The sequence below is a fragment of the Larimichthys crocea genome, chromosome XV (assembly GCF_000972845.2).
Source record: "Larimichthys crocea isolate SSNF chromosome XV, L_crocea_2.0, whole genome shotgun sequence".
Classification (NCBI taxonomy): Eukaryota; Metazoa; Chordata; class Actinopteri; family Sciaenidae; genus Larimichthys; species Larimichthys crocea.
Genome location: NC_040025.1, coordinates 19842170 through 19862084, shown reverse-complemented (window position 1 = coordinate 19862084; position 19915 = coordinate 19842170). Strand labels below are relative to the sequence as shown.

The following is a 19915-nucleotide window of genomic DNA, read 5'->3' as shown; positions in this document are numbered from 1 at the left end:
TAAGAGCCTGTTGCAGGCGGTAATCAAAACTGATAATCTTACAGGAGAGAAAGGGGGAGGGGGAGTGGGGTGTGGGTGGATGAGAGAAAAGAGAGCGAAAGAAAGAAATGGTTGGGGGCTTTCGGGAGGTTGGAGCTCAAGCAGAGAGCCTTCCATTAGAAATGTGTTGTGGCTCTAAGGGGGCCGGTGGCCAGCAAGTGGTGAAAAATGCTGCCTTCTTAAGGCAAGTGAATGGCATCTCTTTAGTGATTAGGAGCAGTAATAATGGGCACCCCTGCCTCTTACCCCTAAGTCCATTTTATTGCTAATTCATTTACCTGTTATTTCAGACAAACTTGACAGGAGTCACCTGCTAAGAAGTCATGTTTGTCAGGCAGGTATGCCCATTAGCTAGGGATCTTAAATCAGCTTCACAAAGGCGCCAATAGGGGAGTAGAAAGGCTGGCCTTGCCGTTAGCAGATAACACCACACCACAGTTATCCTGACCAATGTGGAAAATCTTTTCTGCTCCGAATAATTAGACTTCATCCCCGGAGCGATTCTTAATTAATGCATTTTGTTGTTTTTTTTTTTCCATTGTAAGTGGATTTTAAGCCAAGCTAATCTGCTTTTGTGCTCTGCTGTGAAAATCCTGTACACACAGGAAAAAATATTACATCTGACCTGGTGCATTAAGGAAAAACAGCTGATTGAAAATGAGTTATGAAAACATGTAATAATACTTTTTTTTGTGTGTGAATTAAATTAAATTAGATTTTGTATTCGGTACAGTTTCAGTTGTGCGCCAACCTTTATGCATTTTCACGGCAGAATCCCTTTTCACTGAGCAAACCTATTAACATCCAAATAAATATTTGACTAGATATAGTTTATATTAGAATAAATCATGTCATATACATGCTATTATATTCCCCAAGGAGAATTGAGGCAAAATAATCACTTTGACTCTCTGGTTAATGTTGTGGATAATTCTCCCTAGGGAAACACTCTCTATGATAATATCCTCATATGAGCATCTCGATCTGAAATGTCACAGCTGAGATTAGAGCGGGGTTGATTCCCAGTGTATGGTGTATTCCCATGGAGTGTGGAAAAACAAAATGGGTTTTGGTATTAACGTAGCGGAGTGAAGAAGCACAACAAAAATATGTAAATATATACAAAGATTTGATTGGATTATTACATTTGGGTATTGAATTTTTCGGTGAAAGTCTACTGCTTGAGACAATAATCAGCACTGAAAAAGAAAGGAGGTGTAATTGCATTTAAATTGAGCCTTCGCCTAACATCTCAGCCTTGCTTTAGATCGCCCTCTCCTTCAGTGGCCAGGCCACAGGCATTGTCTATGAGGGTTTGTATCAGCAGAGTGCAGGTCACTCTCCTGACTGCACTGTTCATATCAGCCTCAATGTTGTTAGCTGAATAAAAGGATTATCCACTATGAACGAGTACTAAGACACAGAAAAGCCCTCTCTCGGGACACTCTGTATGTATGTGTGTGTGTGTGTGTGTGGGATCCCATCTCACTGCCTGCCTCTCCTGGGATCCCCCACTCGGCCTAATCATTGTTTCTCTAACAGATAATTCTCCATGTCCTCACACGTGTCTGTGTGCGTGTTTGTGTATGTGTTAATTAGCGCTGTGCCGGCTGAGAGTGCTCTTCCTTGTAATCACTTAATTAGGGGTGACGGCCCCGATGCTTGTTTACTCAATTAGCCATCCTCTTTAATTATCTAATTCACAGCAAGTCAACTGTCCTTGTTAGCAAGCTCGGTGAAGGACTGATCTATGTTTCTGTGTGTGTGTTTGTTTAAAAATGTACTTCCGCTGGAAAGTGCGTGTGCAGTGATGTGTTGGAGAAAATTTGCAAACCACGAAATGATTAAAAGCCAAATGCAGAAAAGGGAAACTAGAGCCATGTAAAACAGAGAACGCACACACATATGCATCATCAGACACTAGGCCATGCTCACGGACTGCATATGGGCACTGAGCCACATGCCTCAGATTACTGTCGCTCTGATTCCCTGAGATTTAGTCATTAATGATAAAATCTATGTAAAAAAAAAGAAAAAGAAAAGAAAGTGAAATCTCATGGTGAGTATGATTGATGGTTGCTTTAAATGGAGGGGTCCAGGGCCAGCTCTATTGTTTCTCCTGACCAGTCATGCCACCTACTCCACCTCTTCCACCCCCGCTCCTTCATGTGGATTAAGGCCTGCCGTTTATTTAACAGTTCATTTGAGCGAAGGGGTGACCAAGGTGAAGCCAGCGGGGGGTGAGGAGGGTGAGGGTGGGGGAAGGTTGGCAGGGTGTCTGCGCTGTGCCGTTGCGGGACGTCCCTTGCGGGACAGTGCCAGGCTGCGCTGTGGGGAGACGAGACATGGCCTCCCCAGTGGACTAATGCCCTGTAATGAAGATTAAGACTCAGTCAAAGACCATACTGTTCAGCCGAGATCGGAGGGGAGGAGAGAGGGATGGAAGGAGGGGGAGAGGGAAGGAAGTGAGGATAAAGGATAAAGTAGGGATAGAGAGGACAGAAACGCTGGTCTTCACAATGTGTCTGCGGGAGGATTATCCTAATTTGCAGCAACAGGTACTGATACCACCAACTATGGAAAAAAAATGAATGCATTAAAATGCTGTGATTAATTGTAAACCCACATTTTTTACGTCTTCTAGTGCATTCTTAATCAAAATATCAGAATTTTCTGGGAACAAAAACAGATTTTCATCAATAATACGCTGATTGAATTACAAGCTATGTAGAGTGATCGCCTCTTAAACCATGTTTGCAGCCACAAACGTTCATAGAAAAAAAATCAGTGAAACAAAAAACGCTATAAAAATCACCATTCTGTATTCAAGCAGCCACAAAGTGTAAACTAGGAACAACAAAAACATTTATTAGGATAACATTTGGTAAATTTATTTGAGCCCTGTTTCATTATAAAAAAAATCATCCAGATGTGAAAATTGTGCCAAGCCAAGAGGCCAGAATTTTATTAACAAAAACTGACTGACACAGTTAGGAAGAACAAGAAAAAGCTACTGTGCTGCTTACCTCCACATATAGTATAGATACAGAGTGTCAGTATTATCTCATATTCCTGAAAAAACTCAATATTCATCACCCTTTTAGCTTAGGTTTTGTTTCCTGAGAACAAAAAAAAAAACAAACTGCTACATGTTCAACTTTCTTCTAGCAACATTGCTAACTTTGTCGGTTTCGCTGGTGAGTGTAGAAAGGTGTATTAGGGACCTGAGAGTCTATATCATATAGACAATTTTCATAAAACCAAATCAACAAGATAAAAGACCACAGAGTCAGTTAAACTGACAGTTAGCAACCCAAGAGTCCTGGAGTACTTTTTGTATCTCTCTCTAATTTCCTTGTTCTAAACATAATTGCGTATGATTTTCATAAAACTAGCTGCTGAATATTGAAACTTTCCAGCCATTATAACTGGCGTATCTAGAAGCCACCGAACACATGCTAAAAGACAGAGATTTACACACACATGTGTCTATGTGTGTCTGAGGCTCTTGCTTAAAGTATGAGGACAGTTAACAAGAGCTGCCTCAACACACGGCGCGCTTCACTTACCACTCTGAGGCTAAAAGCTCCCCTAAGACTTGTTACGCCCAGACACACTTCCACTGTCTCCCGCCATCTCCTCATCGACTCAGTTCTCTCTCCCCTCCTTTTCTCTTCTTTTCTTTTTTCCCCTGAACAATTTTCAAATGTTTTGTCTACCTAAAATATTCAAGGGGGCAGAGTGATGTGCTGCCACAGGGATGGATAGATGGATAGATGGATGGATGGATGGATGGATGGATGGATGGATGGACGGATGGATAGATGGGTAGGTGGGTGGGTGGAGAAAGGGGGATCTTTTTTCACATGACCTTGTGCTGGCGGGGCCAGCCTCTCACCCCCACTCTCTGTCTCTCTTCCCCAGACGGGCTGTGTCTGTGACTGGCCTGGCAGTTCTTGCCTCTCTTGGGCATTCTGGCATTCCTCCCCATCATGCCCTCCCCCCCATCCCCCTGCCTCCGGCTGTCTCTTGCCCTCTGAGGGTTTCCATCTTTACTGACGCTCGCACTCTTGCTCGAGCTCCATCTTATGCGCGTCTATCTATAGACACTGTGTTGTGTCAACACGTCACCATCTCTCACGCCATCTTCGTTTCTCTGCCGTTTTTTTTGTCTTTCCTCTTTTTCGTGCTGATTTGTGAAGTGTTGTGAAAAACAACGGAGCTCACGATACACGTAGCGATCCTCGAAGCACAAATAGGTATTCAGTGAGATATTCTGAGCTGCGTACAATATTAAGATTTTGTGGAAGATATTGTTAGCTGCAACAGCTGAGGCTGCAGTACAGTGTGACCAGAGGACTTTTCTAACACAAAAGAAATACTCCCTCTTGTGATGTGAAGTTTTAAATGCACCCAGCCGTTCTCACGCACAGATGAACCTTTATCTCCCTTGTCTGACACGTGAAACATTTTTGAAAAGCAGGACCACACAACTCTCTGTTCTCCGCCTCCCTCCGGGCTCCTAGGTCTCCCTGGCAACGCCATGCAGGTCGTCTTGTTATTATCACCAATGCTTGACCAGTCGGCCTTCTGCATTCACTCTATCAACATTAATGGGCTTGCTACTTTCTTGACAGACAAGACAAAAGAGAGAGTGTGTATGTGTTTTCATGTCAATTCTGAAGTGTATGAGCACCAAGATGTCCTTACAAGCACAGAGAGATGATTCTAATCCTGGGGACATTTTACCAATAAGAGGATAGAGATGTCAAGTGAAGTGACGTCTGTTTTGCATTTTATTACAGAAATATCTCTGCTTATCTCAAAATGTTCATTCGTTCGGCATCAAATATCAGAGCATCAGCATTGGGATAAAGTTTAGAGAAGCATGAAGGTTGAAGGATGTTAAATGGTTTCCAGGAGGGATGCAGTGCTGAAATGCTTTTTCAGGTTGTGATTGTTTTTGCCTCTACTGTAATGGATTTGTTAGCTGAGTACAATCAACAGTTGGTGAGCCCAGACAGTATAAAGTTGTATGTATGAAGATAAGCATGAAGAAAATTTCATCTATGCGCCAGGTTATTTACAAGAACATAAAAAATAGTTACACGATATGTCGAAAAGTGTTTCATTTAACAACAAAATAAACCCAGAAGTTCAAGTGTTTTTGGAGGGGAACCTTGTTTCTTTAGATATAGTGGTGAGGGTGATCATTAAGGAGCAGCACAATGTCCTCATACGAATAGTAAAAACAAAAGTGTGAAAGCGAGTGTGTGCGTGTATGTGTGAGGAAACTCATATGACAGCCCCCGCAACTGTCAGACTATCGCCCTCCTCCTTTTGTTGGGTGACCCCGGAGAATGTGGTGGGAATGGCCACTGGGAGAGAGATTATGGAGAGACAAAGAGTGCAAGAGAGGGAAGGAGAGAAGGATAGAAAGAGTGAAAGGCGCAAGAAAAGAAAGAGAGGGAGAGAAAGAGAGGGAGAGAGAGAAAGAGGTCAGGAGCCAGCTGATGTGAAAGTGCCTCCGATCACCTCGTGCTTCTCCTCCACCCCCTCGTTCTGTCTCTCTCTATCTGTTCCACTCTTTCTTTCTTTCGTTCCCACTTGAATTCCTCTCCCAGCGCTTCACTCCATTGTGACGTCAGGTTTCGATCAGCGATAACAACAGAGATGCGTCAGTCAGGGCCCACACATACAAACTGGACACACACACACACACAAACTAAAAGTGCCACTGCAAGTTAAAAGTGGCCCTCAGACACTCGGGCGCACACATACACACTCACACACATACATGAACGCAGTGACACAGCAGTGGCCTTTGAGTGAAAGCTCCTCACAAGGCATAATGACAGCATTCTGCAGTAACCATAGCTGGGACGGTTCCCACAGACAAGACAGACAGAGAGAGAGAAAGACCATTTCTTTCTGTCTTCACCTCTCCTCCTACTCCCCACCTCCTCTCTAACAACCCTGACTTTGTCCAGACCATGTGACCTACCACAGATCAACGCTATTGGCTAACAAAATCTGGACAGATGAATCTTCCAGGGGTTATGGACACATGAAATGAATACTACAAGGTTGTAGCTGATTAATCAGTAAATAGAGTTTTAGAGCTAAGGGGTGCAAGACAGAGAAGGAGTGTATTTAGCTATGTTGTGCACTTATTTTGAGTGTTTGGAATCATCAATAGCAGTGCACTGCTCATCAATAGCAGCGCACTGCTCTGCTTTGAAATGGATCTTTGTTGCCATTGACATCCATCCATCTTCTGCAAAGGGACAAGCATCAAACTTTTCAGAGCTACCTTTCAAACTTACATGCAGCGAGTATTTTGGAGTATTCCTTTAGCCGAGTTCATTTTCAGTTTAATCTTGTGTATGCCCAGGATGATGTTAGAAGGCTAACGCCATGCTTTGAAAGATTATCCTGCCTTCGGATGCAAACATTCCATCATACATGATTTCCACCATGTGAGCTCAGCCTCTGCATATTTGTCTGTCTGTCTGCGACGGACCACTCCCCATCCCTCCGTAACCTACCACACAAACGCTACATGGACGTTTAGTGCTGACTAGATCTCTACCTCTTTTTTTTTTCATCTGACCTGACACAGTGTAGGATTTTGCAGTGTATATTTTGAAGGGGGGGATAGGGGATGAAGGTGGTGATGGTGGTGCTGGGTGGTGGTGCTGGGTGGGGGGGCAGGTTACGGAGCCAAATGAAAACATGTCACTCAGGGCCCATTAAAACGTAACCCTGCCCAGCAGAAGAAAGGGACCCATATCATCATTAAGTCATCTTGGGGCGAAGTGAAAACCGCAAATATTATTCCTGCACCCCCCCACCACCACCACACCCAATACACACACGCTCACACTCCCTCCCCTTCTTTTCCTTCAGATGACAGAGAAGACGGGATGATTGGAGCTACGGTGTGTTTGCTCACTGCCTGAGAATGACAAGAAGATGTTTGGGAACTTCCTGATCATGGAATGGTTTATATGTTTTCAAGGGCAGGCATGAAGAAATGTGAAGAGTATATATAGTCTGTTTTTAAAGTCGGTGTCTGATCTATCTGTCTATGTATGTATCTATGTATCTATCTGTCTATCTGTCTATCTATCTATCTATCTATCTATCTATCTATCTATCTATCTATCTATCTATCTATCTATCTGTCTGTCTGTCTGTCTGTCTGTCTGTCTGTCTGTCTGTCTGTCTGTCTGTCTGTGCAATAGTGAGTGGAAAATCCAGCTTTCTAGACCTGTACTATAGGCTTTCTATTTATGTGTGTGTGTATGTGTGTGTATGTGTGTGTATGTGTGTGTGTTCAGGCTATTTCTTGCTCTTTGGGTTCATCACTCCACAGTCAAGTCATGGCTCTGGGGAGCCCACTGCCAAGCCCTGGGCATTCTACACAAACAGATAAACACACACATACACACACACACACACATAGAGCCACCCCTAACCAGGAGGCATTTGTGATGTTCTGCATTATGAAAAATGACTTGCCCCCATGGCGCACCGGGGTGGCAGTGATTATAATATCCAGATAATCATTTCAAACAAATTATCATAATTATCAATCAATCATGAGCCTATTTAAGCAGGGGGAGGGATGGGGAAGTGTGGTGCTGTTGGCAGGGGGTAAACTATGGCCCGGAGCACTGGATCACTTCTGTGACCCATGAGCCTCCCTCTGTCCACATAATAGCCCTCATACATTTAGGGTCATTTAGCTAGCGTATTTAGAGACTCAATTCCCCAGCTTGATATCAGAAAAAAAAAGATATTCACACATTCACACACAAGAGCATGCACATACACACCCATGGAGTCACAGATGCAGCTGACCCCCATTTGGTGCCCTAGTCTTTCAACAAGGAGTGGGAAAAATCTACTTATAGGTCAGAGTTCATATCAACCCCTCTCATTTTCCCATTTAGAACTGACACTGCACCTAATATCACACATTTAGTGCATACTTTAGATTGTGATGCAAATTAAATGATAACTAGTGCCTCGGCTTGACTAAAATAACATGAAAGCACATGTCAAGAATAGAAAGAAAAACACTATCTGGAAATCATCGATATGTTCACTCAGACAAATAGGAGAGGAAGAGCGATACAGACAGAGGAACAGAGACTTAAAGAGATATTCTGTTGTATCTTTTCACAGTAAATCCCCTGTGAAAAGCAGCATGAATTGATTCAATCTCAGCGGTATTGAGAGGTGAATGAATGGGGATCGGAGAGAGAGACAGAGAGAGAGAGATAGAAAAACAGAGAGATAGATAGTAGCCTTCGGGAGGAGATGGTCGTCTTGGGAAAAAAGCAATCAGTGCTCATTGATTTTCTCTGCTGGTTGAATGGAGGGTGTCTATCTGGAAGTCATTATCTGCCATCTGATCTGCTGGAGTGTTTACACACGACGGGATGGACAGCGGCGCTCCTCTGGAGAAGAGGATTAGCACAAACACACACACAGAACATAGACTGCCTACTTTTCTCCTGCTGCCTACCTGCCCACCACTTAAATCAAAGGAATCCAAAAAGAAACACAAGTTGCCCAATACCCTATTAACTTCCACACACACAGACTTAAGTGTATGTGCAGTGCGTGGATGAGAATATACGTAAGCAGGGCCTAGACAGCTAAATAGACAGTCCTGTTTTGTATGGCTGGACCAGACCAACCCAAACAATCCCCGATCCTATCACCAATAGCCACTGATAGCAATCTATAGCTCCAACAACACCATGCTGTCTACTGAGAGACAGAAAGAGGGGAAAGGGGGAGAGCGGAGGGGTGGAATGAAAGGACGAGGATGGAGTAAGGGGAGAGGGGATTCAGATAACACATCTTTTTATTTTCTGTCTGTGGGTGGGGTGTGAAGATGCATGTGTGTAAGCCAATACGGCTCGACCCACGTCTTAGGAAGCACAGGATATGAATCCATGGCCTTAAGCCTCATACACACACACACACACACACACACACAGACACACACACACACACGTACAGCTGTAAGCTCTGGGCAGCTTTCAGTAAGTGGGCTTGAGAAGCTACAATAACATCTTTGCTTCCGTTTTATCCCTCGCCTTAACCCCGACTCTGCCAGTGCCCCCCACTTGCCTTTACACTCAGACTTACTCAGCAGTGTGGAATGAGCCTGTGTTTGTGGTCAGTTTGTTAATGCGTGGAAAGGGTGAACACATGTTTGTATAATAATTATGCTATTACTGTAAAGTAAGTACTTCTTTTATCAGAGAGAATGTGCTTATTTTACTGGAACTGCATTTTTAATTCTGTTATTAATTATTTTTAATTGAAGTTTTTCAATATATGAGTACTTTAAAACGAGTTTAGAGTTTAATCTGTACAGTGTCTGGTATAATTTAGCATAATAAATTCAGCAATGAACTCTGCAGAACAATCTATTTTTTCAGCACCAGAACCTTAAACATGGGGTTTGTGTGGGGCAGTGGTATTGATAAAGTTACTAAATATTCTGTAACTTATCAAATATCTTGGTCAGTGCTAAGACAGTGCTAAGACTAGACAGTCCTCCAGAAGCAATTTAAAATTAGAAGCCAAAAGTGAGTCCTCTTTATGTCTGCTCGTATGTGTCATCTCATTTATTTTGTGCAGCAGCATGTCGGCATAGACTAAAACTGTGACTTACATGGACTCAGTAATGAATACTGTAGTCATATGTAGATATTTCTTTCGATATAAAACATAGTATAAACACATCAGGTCTGTTTTAATGTGACCTAAAACACAGCAACAAAAAACAACTAATAACACATACAGTCATGCAAACACACACGCCTTTCAGCAGTGAACTGGTTTATTCACAAGCAACAGCTCAATTAACATTCTGCCTTAATCAAGCATAGCGATGGTAATGACATGGTGCAGCTAGGAGAAGTCAATGTTTACGTGCATGTGTGCGTGCCCATGCCCTGTGTGTGTGTGACTGAACGATGTGGATGAATGAGTCATGTCATAAGGAATGGCTCATGCATAATTTCATTCATATTCATAACAGGCATGTGGTCTGCCACCGCCCGATGAGGGCCCACCGCAACTCACACTCTGCATAATGAGATGTGGCCAGTGAGTGTGTGTGTGTTTGCGTTTTTTGATTTTATGTACTGTAGGTGTAAGTGTAATGTATGTCTGTGTTCTGTCATCCGTGTGTGTGTATATTACGTATGCTTCTATCAGTGTATGTATGTATGAGTATGCGCGTCTTTGTACTTGCAAATGTGTAAATGTGTGTGCGTGCGAGCGGAGTGCACGCACGACTTTCATGTGAACGGTGGTTAGGTAGTTTATAAAACAGCCTAGGTTTTTCCACATTGTACGAACATGTGGGGAACAGGGAACAGCCCTAACCACCTGCGGTCAACTCCTAAAATAAGCTCATTGACTAATGTAGGATTTCAAATCAACCAAGCCGTCGGTGACTTGCATGCCTGCCTGTTTATAGAAAGCACAGCAACAAGACCCTTGACCTAAAAATGCAAATGAGGAAATTTAAGTGATCTTGTTTTTCTAAGGGCCAAATTGGTCATAATTGTAAATTACGGCAAAAGAGATTTGAAGTGAAATACGTCTTGTTATGGTTGCTCACGAAGTGTCTCTGCAAATATGCTCTTTCCTGATGATTTGACTGCACATACAGATTTACAGATAAAGTTCAAATCTCAGTTTAAATTTCTTTGACAAATGAATGATGAAAACAAGTTGGCAACAACAGCAGCATACCAGTCACATTTTTAACTCTGCTCTGTATATAAACCCTAAATATATTAATCCAAAAGTCCACATAAGACGTATAAACAAATGTTTCCATATAATACTCATTTTTCAACCATGTCACACTGATGCTTATTGCACAAGGTTAGTCAATCAATTTTAAAGTGAAAAAGAAAAAAAATCAAAAACATCAAAGACAATGCCAATAGTCATTTTGGAGTATTGTCGTACTGCTCCTCTTAAACTCAAATCAGATAAAACCCCACATAATTCACAACTGTCCCATTTTCAGCCATTGATTTAGGTTTCAACTGCCCTGCCATTGACTTGAGTTGGAGCTACGCCTGCATGGCTTCAGTCATTCTCAGAAAGAGTGCCCACTCTGCTGCGGCCATTGTTCTTTCATGGACCATTAGGTGGACGTGAACTCTCTCGCCGTCCTGTCTTGACCCGGCGACACCGGCCGTAAAAACAAACTGCCCAGCCCCTTCAATAAATTTATCACCTCATAAAGTGGTCAGTGACTGGTCAATGGGACGTATCGGCCACAGTGTGTGTGTGTGTGTGAGAGAGACTTTCCTAGATTGCAGATCATTGTTAGTCTCCTTTGATCAGCAAGGCTTATTAATAACTCAATCACATCAATGAATCCAGAGAAAGAAAGATGATTTATTCGTTCAAGCCTTTAATCTATGACCTTTTGTAGATATTTAATAGTAGAAATTAATTAGTTAATTAGTTAGTTAAGCTTTATTTATTTCACAAATCTCATTGACATGAAAATGTCTTTTGCAAGAGAGACCAGAGAACAAATTGCATATACACGAGAAGACAAGAAACAAGAAAACACATTCAACCCTCAAAAAAATAAAAAAAAAATAAATAAAAAAACATCACACACACACACACACACACACACACACACACACACACAGCCAAACTAATTTAAATAAGCACAAATATTATGACAATATAATGAGAAAAGTCCTTTCAGGATTGGTATGAGGAACCTTTAAAGTCCAAGTGTCATGTGATGTGGTGTCATGGTTATATTAGGCCAAAATCTGATTCTAATGAGTTTTTGTTTACCAGGTAAATTGGTAACTGGTCCTACTTTTTGTGCTTGCTATAAACTGCCACTTTATTACTTCACAATCCCAATGACTTTGGTTTGTTTGATGTGTAGGTGAACACAGCAGAATAGTTGTTATGCAAGACAGAAACAGGTTCAGAGAAAGAATCCGTAATGGTATAAACAGGTATAACAATCCTACCTTTTTGATGCAGCTGTCAGGGGAGGCTTCTTCGTGGTCATTCATCATCTGCTGAGAAACAGAAAAAAAAAGGAAATACATTTGTGGTTCATGGTATAAAAGAAAACACACTTATATTCAAAATTCTGTTTATTGAAGCATTAAAAGAGAATATTGATCCCTGTGTTGCACAGGCTTCGACCATGGGTTGTGACCATCGCAACTTGATGACATGAGCACATGGTGTTCACAGTTCATCACACAGACCCTCTGGGCTACAAATGTGACCAGAGTGATATAATAATGGACTGAGAGGTCACAAAAGACACATATACACACACACACACAGAAGCAAACATAACACTTCACACACACACCCACTCTGATGAATGAATGCCCCACAGATTTGATGTTAATTCTCCGCTTCAGCGTTGCAGGAAATTTCGCTGAGACTGTGTCTGTGTGTATATGTGTGTGTGTGTGTGTGTGTGTATAATTAAGCCTTCAAGCAATATTTACTGGGGGCAGATGGGTGGTAGAATGCTCCCAGTGTCTGCCAGAGGAAATGAAGGAAGTGGGGGAATGATGAAGAGATGGGGCTGCTCTGCTGCAATGAGGGGGCATTTCACATATAATGGCAACCCAGAGTCTCTATCCATCTTTCTCCCTCTCTGAAGCCCATTGATGCCAACCGAGGATCAAAGAAGAGATGCAGACTGTTTTCAGAGCAGTTTTAGGTGGGGTGGGGATCAGCATGGTACTTTAGTTCAAGTGAAATTAGGCCTATAAAACTTCCTCAAGCACAGACACACGGCATATCTGAACCTCCCTTTTCCTGCTCCCTATCCTCCCCATCTGCCCTTTAACAGTAGGTATGTTGTTTGGGTGATGTGACAAGACTGGCTGTCTTTATATTAAAGCTGACATATTTACGTTTGGATTTCCTAAACCAATGTGGCCCACCGTGATTGGGAAAAGAGACATTTATCTGCTGTGGAATCTGCCATGAAACTGTGGAGCTTTTCTTTGAATTTTGTCAAACAGCAACTTCTTTTATGCACCTTTCTATACAAAGACTCAATTCACAGGAAGTGATTATGAATTGTGCGTATGACCACGAGATAAAGGTGGCCATAAGTTTGTCCGTAAGACTATTTATTCCTCACTGAATAGAAACAGTTATTTGAAAACACAGCAGCACATAGAAGCTCACTCTCAATTCTTCTTTCTCTCCTCTCACCATACAGTGAACCAGATGGGCCATATGTGCACCGATGTACCGTACACCATGGTTTCCTACATTAAGCTGTCAAGGGATCTGTTTCTTAGCCTCCTCAAATGGGAGCAATTACACCACAGATACTTACAACAGTGTTCCCAGCCTACTTACACATCATCTAAACCTTTACAGAAGCATCCTGTTCCTGAAATCAGTTTCAAGCAACGCAACAGTAAACATGCCACAACTCCCCAGAAGAGTTATAGTCTCCCTTACGGCCAATGCAGTTTGTCACATTGGTTTGACTTGTAACTGTAGCATAGCAACTATTCTGAAAATGTGTAAATCGGGAAAGAAGTCAGATTTTCATGACTCACTCTTCATGACTCACATTGCATTTTATGTTTTTGAAAGATGCATGAGGATGAAAACCTCATGAAAGTAAAGAATGAATGAGTAACTATAATATGTGCAGTGCTCCTTAAGTTCTTTGCATATTATGTTTAAGATTGCCATTTAGCTCCTGCATAGATCCTAATGAATCAGTAGATAAGAACGAAATGATCTGTATGTGTTGTATTTCTGAAAGACTGAAAGAAATGGTTTCACTCTAGCCACAGATTCATGTTCTGGTTTTAAGGAACAAAAGAGAGACTACAAAATTATTTTAATTGCTTTTCTTTTAGTCATTTATTTCTTCAATGCAACAACTGTGTTGGGGAAAGTAAAGCAAAGTAGGGGAGAAAGTAACTATTAAGTGGAAAGAAAGATAAATTAGAGTTAATGAGTCTGCTCTGTAAGTAAAAATGTGCCTGTGAACTTTAAACATGGCGATAGAGTAGATAGTGAAAAAGAAAGAGTAAGAGAGACAAAGAGAGAGAAAGAGAGAGAGAGAGAGAGAGAGAGAGAGGACTTCCCCTTTCTTGTAATGCACAAGACCAGCTGCAACAGTTTACAAAACCAACAGCTTGGCTGGGTCGTCTAAAATGCTACCAGGCGTTCAACAACTATAGGACAATTTCTGGACTTTCCCTCTGCTCTGTTCAGCTGCATGCCAAGTGTAAATATGTGTGTGTATCAAATTGTGCAAGAGTAACCTAAAACCATAGAAGACATGCAAGCAGACATGAGTGGTTTTACTGATGCCTTAATGTCTTTCAGCTTCAGGTGGGGGGTCGGGACGCTGTGGGCTTTCTAGCGTCCAAACCTCAGTTTTGGGTCCAGAAACACTGAGCTGACTGTTAGGAAAATGCTAATTATAAAGCTTCCTGGCTTTGAACTCTATATAATTCTAATCCAAATTGTTTGTATGTTGAAAAGTTACCCAATCAGGGTTTTGTTTTTTGTTTTTGTTAAAAGTAACATTTAAAGATCAATGGTTAACAGGGTTTCCCAGTGGTGAAAAGCAGGGGCTTGTGCAATAATTACAATAACTGTAACACAAAGGCAGGTGGAGATGCTCTTTCAACGCTGCCATACTGTATACACACACACACACACACACACGCACGCACACATACACTGACACACATACCAGACAGACACACGCAGACAGAAACACACAGAATAGCGTAGCCTTGCAGCAGGACCCCGCCAAGCAAATAAATAAGCTATTAATTAGGGAAGGAAAATTTGATTGGCCACTGACTGGCGGTGCTATGATTTATTGCACGTGTCACCGTCATCTCAAAGTGACTTTTACTCTGGCTTGGTGAGACAGGTCCAAATAGAGCCTGGCCTATGCTGAGAGGGATGGATTTTCCACTACACAGTGAGAGGTAAAATTGTCCATTTGTTCTGTATCTTGCCTGCTGAATGCTGACATGTCAATATGTCTTATGGAAAAGAGAAAACACTGAAGCGAGGGTAATTAGAAAGTGTGTGTAAGTGTGTGTCTGGGCACACAAACTTCTCTCTCTGGCCCATATGACCTCAAACATAAACAAATCCAGTCGTGGCTTGATGAAAGTGCAGCCACCTGCAGAATCCTTCCACCAAGAGCTGTCCAGACCCTCATTAGGGGTATGCATAAATGTGTGTGTTTGTGTGTGTGTGTGTGTGTGTGTGTGTGTGTGTCTCTCTCACCATGTCTGTGGTGTGTGCTTTCACACTAGGCTGGAGGGAAAACCCCACCATTATTAGTGTTTCATAGCACAGCTTTTGTTTTTGGACAGAGTCAGGAGTTTTTCATCACCACTTTAGCACCATGCGTATTGACATGCCATGATGACCAAGCGGACAAAAGAAAACACAACGTGGGGAGAGACACTCAGTGAGTGGACTGCCTCATTGTTTTTACAAGACCTGTCACAGCCTAAAACACATGACGAAGCGAAATCCCGCTCAGTTTATTTCCAGAACTCATTTAACGTGAAAAAACATCAGAAATGCCCCAAAGGGAGTTTCCGTACTGTATAGGGCCCATAAACCATATGTAGTCTTGCACTTAAGTCATACCTTGAGAGAACGACCCATGCAGTAATCTTCTAGTCATACAATTCACCAATGAGAAAGCTCAGTAAGTAGCCATAGCAACTAGAGGAGGACCTTACAAAGCTTGCTCATCATCATCATCAGGCGTGAGGAGAAGAAGAGGGCCCCACTTGGAGGTTTGCGTTGTAGGAAAATGTTAGCATTCTGTTGCCAAAAACAATTCTCCTCAACTCTGGATAATATGAGGCAATACAGCAACATGGCCCAATGGATGGCTGCGGATGTCACAAAGCCACAAGTTTCCAAAAAGAACCAGCAGCAAACAAACCTCAGGGCTTTTTGAACCAGGGCCCTGACTGACAACCCATTGGCTGCAAGAGCCACACCAAGAAAGCCACAAATTGAAAGTTTTGCTACGCATTTATTGGGAACCTTTGCAGCTTCTTGGCACGTTGACAGGATTTCATTGTGGTGGCAATGCCTGGGATGGATTATTGATCTTTTTGACGTATAGATGGGAGAGGAAGCAGGCTTTTACTGTGGGTCGTGTTGAATAATAAACTGCAGAGAAAGTGTATTTGTGTCAGAGAGCAAGAAAGAAAGAAAAAAGGAGAGAAAAAAATGAAAAGGGAGACTCTGTTTCTCATTGATGGAGCATTTAAAATAGGAGCTAACTATTATGTCAAACATGATCTCAACAAATGGATCTGACTCCTGTGACTCTTCAATGCTGGCAAATCTGATCGGAACACTTTACAATCAATAAAACGACACAACTGCCCCAAAAAAGGAAGAAAAAGTGGGGATATCGAGTCTCCAGTGTTTTTCTCCGAGGTCTCTTGCTATCATTTGAACTCCATGATAACGAACCTTTTACACGTTCCTGCCAGAATCTGCTAGAGATTGTTTAACTAAGGATACAGGTCTGATTCTGTCTGCTTTTTAGCATCAAGTCAGATGGGGCCTGGTTGTGGTTCCAAGTCCTGTCTCTAGCTTGTCCTTTAAAAGGGTGTAAAATGTAGCTATTTTGGGACTTCCCAGAGATAGGGGCCTTGACAGCTGACCCAAGACAAGACCAGAGCTAGGACTTCTTAAAAACATGCCTTAACAATGAGGTTGCTTATAGAGCTTAAGTGGGGAGGTGGGAAGACTAAGGCAGGAGAGGAGGAAACAGGGTAGAAATTTGCACTGCTAAATACCAGGAAGTTGGGCGTCCATCAGATAGAATATAGTTATGATGACTTTAATAAGCGGAAGACTTAAGGTGCTTTGGCCAAGGCAAACATCAAGGAGAGTGCTGATAGTAAACTTTCCCTCTCGTTCTCTGTCTTAGTTGATAAAGAAGGTAATTATGAATGTAATCATTTTTTCGGTTCCTTATCTCCATCTGCACTTTGCTGTGAAGCCTAATGTGAGAAAATTATAGAGCTCATTGGCAAAAGCAAAATAAATTGATGCCAAAGGAATGCATGTGATGCCATTGTCTGAAAGAAAGAGGAGAGGTCAGATTAGTTTGACACTTATCACACCACTCTAAAGCTAACACAGTTACCCAACCCTACATCCAGATGGGTCTATGCAGGGTGCGGCCTGTGACGGAACTAAGAACTGTTGGTGAGATAGAGCTTAGCGCACAAAGGTTAGATTTGGAAGGCAAACACTCAGAACTATTGTGCGACTCTGGAAAGTCACGGCCACTTGTCAAATACAAACGGCTGGTATTTACAGAACGAGCAATGACCCCGTGTGTCCTAAGAGTCTTTGTGTGATTAATGAAGAAAATGCCACAGTGAAATATCCTGGCAGGTTTTACATTGACTTCGGACAGGCTTGTCCCATCCTTTCAGTGTCCTGTTTGATACACAGGTCTTGCACAGACATGTGCGGCTTAGGTGCCACACATTATATACTCAGTACAAATGAGTGATTCAAATATTTGTATTCACAGGTCTGACAGTTGCAGCGTTTGAAGTCATTTCTCTGTAAGAAAGTGATGTCTCAAGGTGAGGTTAGCACTTAGTCAGCAAACAAACCTTGGGAAAGAAGCTCACTTTCATAAAAATGAGAGTAAGATTAATGCAAAGGGAGGGAGGGAGTTAGGGTGGAGAAAGCGAGCAGGATTCTGCAAATTCATTAAAAGGGTCATATTTTCATGGCAGCCTTGTACAACCATCCATCATCTGACGTCCAAGGCCCCTTATCCTTTTAAGGCCGTTGACTCTGAACTTGATATCGACAGAACCATAGAGATAAATTATCTGCTTGGCCTCCGCTTTATTGATAAGTCATTTGGGCAGATGATCAGTAATAATCATAAGTGAATAAGGGTGTGCCAATAGATCTTCTGCCAGCAGATGTTGTGACAGCCGTAGGGTTGAGGCCCAATAAATAACCCTACCTTTTGGCCTAAGAGGATTGCCTACACAGCATCGGCAGCTGATGTGGCATGCCTTTCAGATAATGATATATCATGCTCTCCCTCTTCATTTTGATAAAGGTTGTAGTTTATCGATACGTGGCAGCAGGAAGAAAAATAATATTGCCTTATTTCTAATGATGTTCTATTCTTCCCATGACACATATTGCCTCTTAGCAAGCAGGGGGTTATGGGAGTAAGATTTAGGGTCTTGACTTGAGGGCATATAGATCGAATCAAAGGTCATGCCACGGATACTTTTCATTTCACATACCTCAGCTGAGCGAGATGCCTATGCAGCCTATGCATAAATGAATGTTTACATTTATGCACTACATAAATCTGATATTGGCTTTTCAGCTCAGCAATGTCATATGTTTCATATCTCCATTTCCCCTTGCAAACTGAATTTGTGTATTTAGAAACATACACCAGACCACACTGTCTGTTCCTCTGTCTAGTGCCAATATGAATCCCTAATTCAAACCAGGAATTCCTTTAGGTAGGTAGAAAAGGACGCGGAAACACAGAGAGGGGGATCTCTCATCACATCAGGGGCTTTTCTGGACAGCAGCCACTGAGATATTGTCACGTGACGACGGATAACTGGCGAGTAAATTGCATATCGTTTATCGGGGTCCGGCTAAATATTTACACCGTTTGCATATTTCAACATAAACAAAGGGGTTTTGGTAGCTTTTCACTTCTCCTCTCTCTCTCTTACTTCAAATCCAATCTATGTACAAGAAGGACAAGCTGGCTTATACAAGATGGAGGCTAGACAGAGAAATTAGACAAGACTGTGTTTTCGCTTTAAAGAGTGCATTTGTTTTGTATCCGTACTTGTGTGTCTTAGTTGGTCAGGCATCCCCTTGCAAATCCATCCTGTGGCTTTTCTACATTTTTGGACCACACACACATACACACACATATATACAAGGAGCTTGGGCGCGGGCCCAAACATAGAAGTGAAAAGTCTCTAGTGACTTGGAGGCTAAGTGCATGTATATACGGGTCTATGCCTGGGACAAGCAAGGGCTTTCTTCAGGGCTCTGAGGGTTTATACCGAGGTCAAGCCCTACACACGATGATGATGATGATGATGATGCTTGAGAAGGCCTAAGCCATGCTGAGTGAGTTGCTGATGAGATTTCTCCAGCAGATAAATAAACAAGGCCTGACCGTGGATTTCCTGCTCAGGGGTATGGTTGTGTTTTTGTTTGTGTGTAGCACGGTACTTTGGATATGTGAGATTGATCTGATGCACCAAACAGAGACAAATTATACACATACTAGAACCATTACATAATTACGGTAGTAACAGTTATGCAGATCAATTATCACCTCCCACAGGTCCTCTGTCTTCTGTATGTTTGAAGTATCCACTTAGTTCTTCAGCCTGACTTCAGTCTCTAAATGGTCTTTTTGTACAGGTATGGTGTGTTTACAGCTTAGATGTTAGGTCATTAGTAGGACAGAGGTAGATGCTGTGGCGTGTGCTGAGGAAAGAGTAAACAGATTCAAGTATTCATAAGACACTCTTTGTTAGATAGGTAAGCTTGTGTATTTTGTTGGTTTCATTGCACCAATACGCTTGAACACAATCTTTTTCCTATTTTTTATTAACCACCTCAAACATGTAAGTAAAATGACTGAGACATACTGAATGCTGCGTCTGTTAGACATGACGCCGACTTTCCTTCTACTTCACCGTAGGAATAAAGAGTGCGTGTCAGCATTATACAATTGCTTTGAAATTCTGCAATGCCATTG

At 42.2% G+C, this 19915-nt stretch overlaps 1 protein-coding gene across 8 annotated transcripts in view; it reads right to left on the bottom strand.

Moving 5' to 3' along the window:
• The window catches only part of prdm16 (PR domain containing 16), a 247692-nt gene that overhangs the window by 70213 nt on the left and 157564 nt on the right, over positions 1 to 19915 (bottom strand). For 7 of the 8 annotated variants that reach the window (XM_027288338.1, XM_019256721.2, XM_019256715.2 and 4 more), the window contains one exon: positions 12096 to 12146. In XM_027288338.1, coding sequence (XP_027144139.1) covers positions 12096 to 12146 — 51 coding nt within the window. The remainder of the gene's footprint in view (positions 1 to 12095; positions 12147 to 19915) is intronic. The other variant, XM_019256716.2, reaches the window with a different exon arrangement.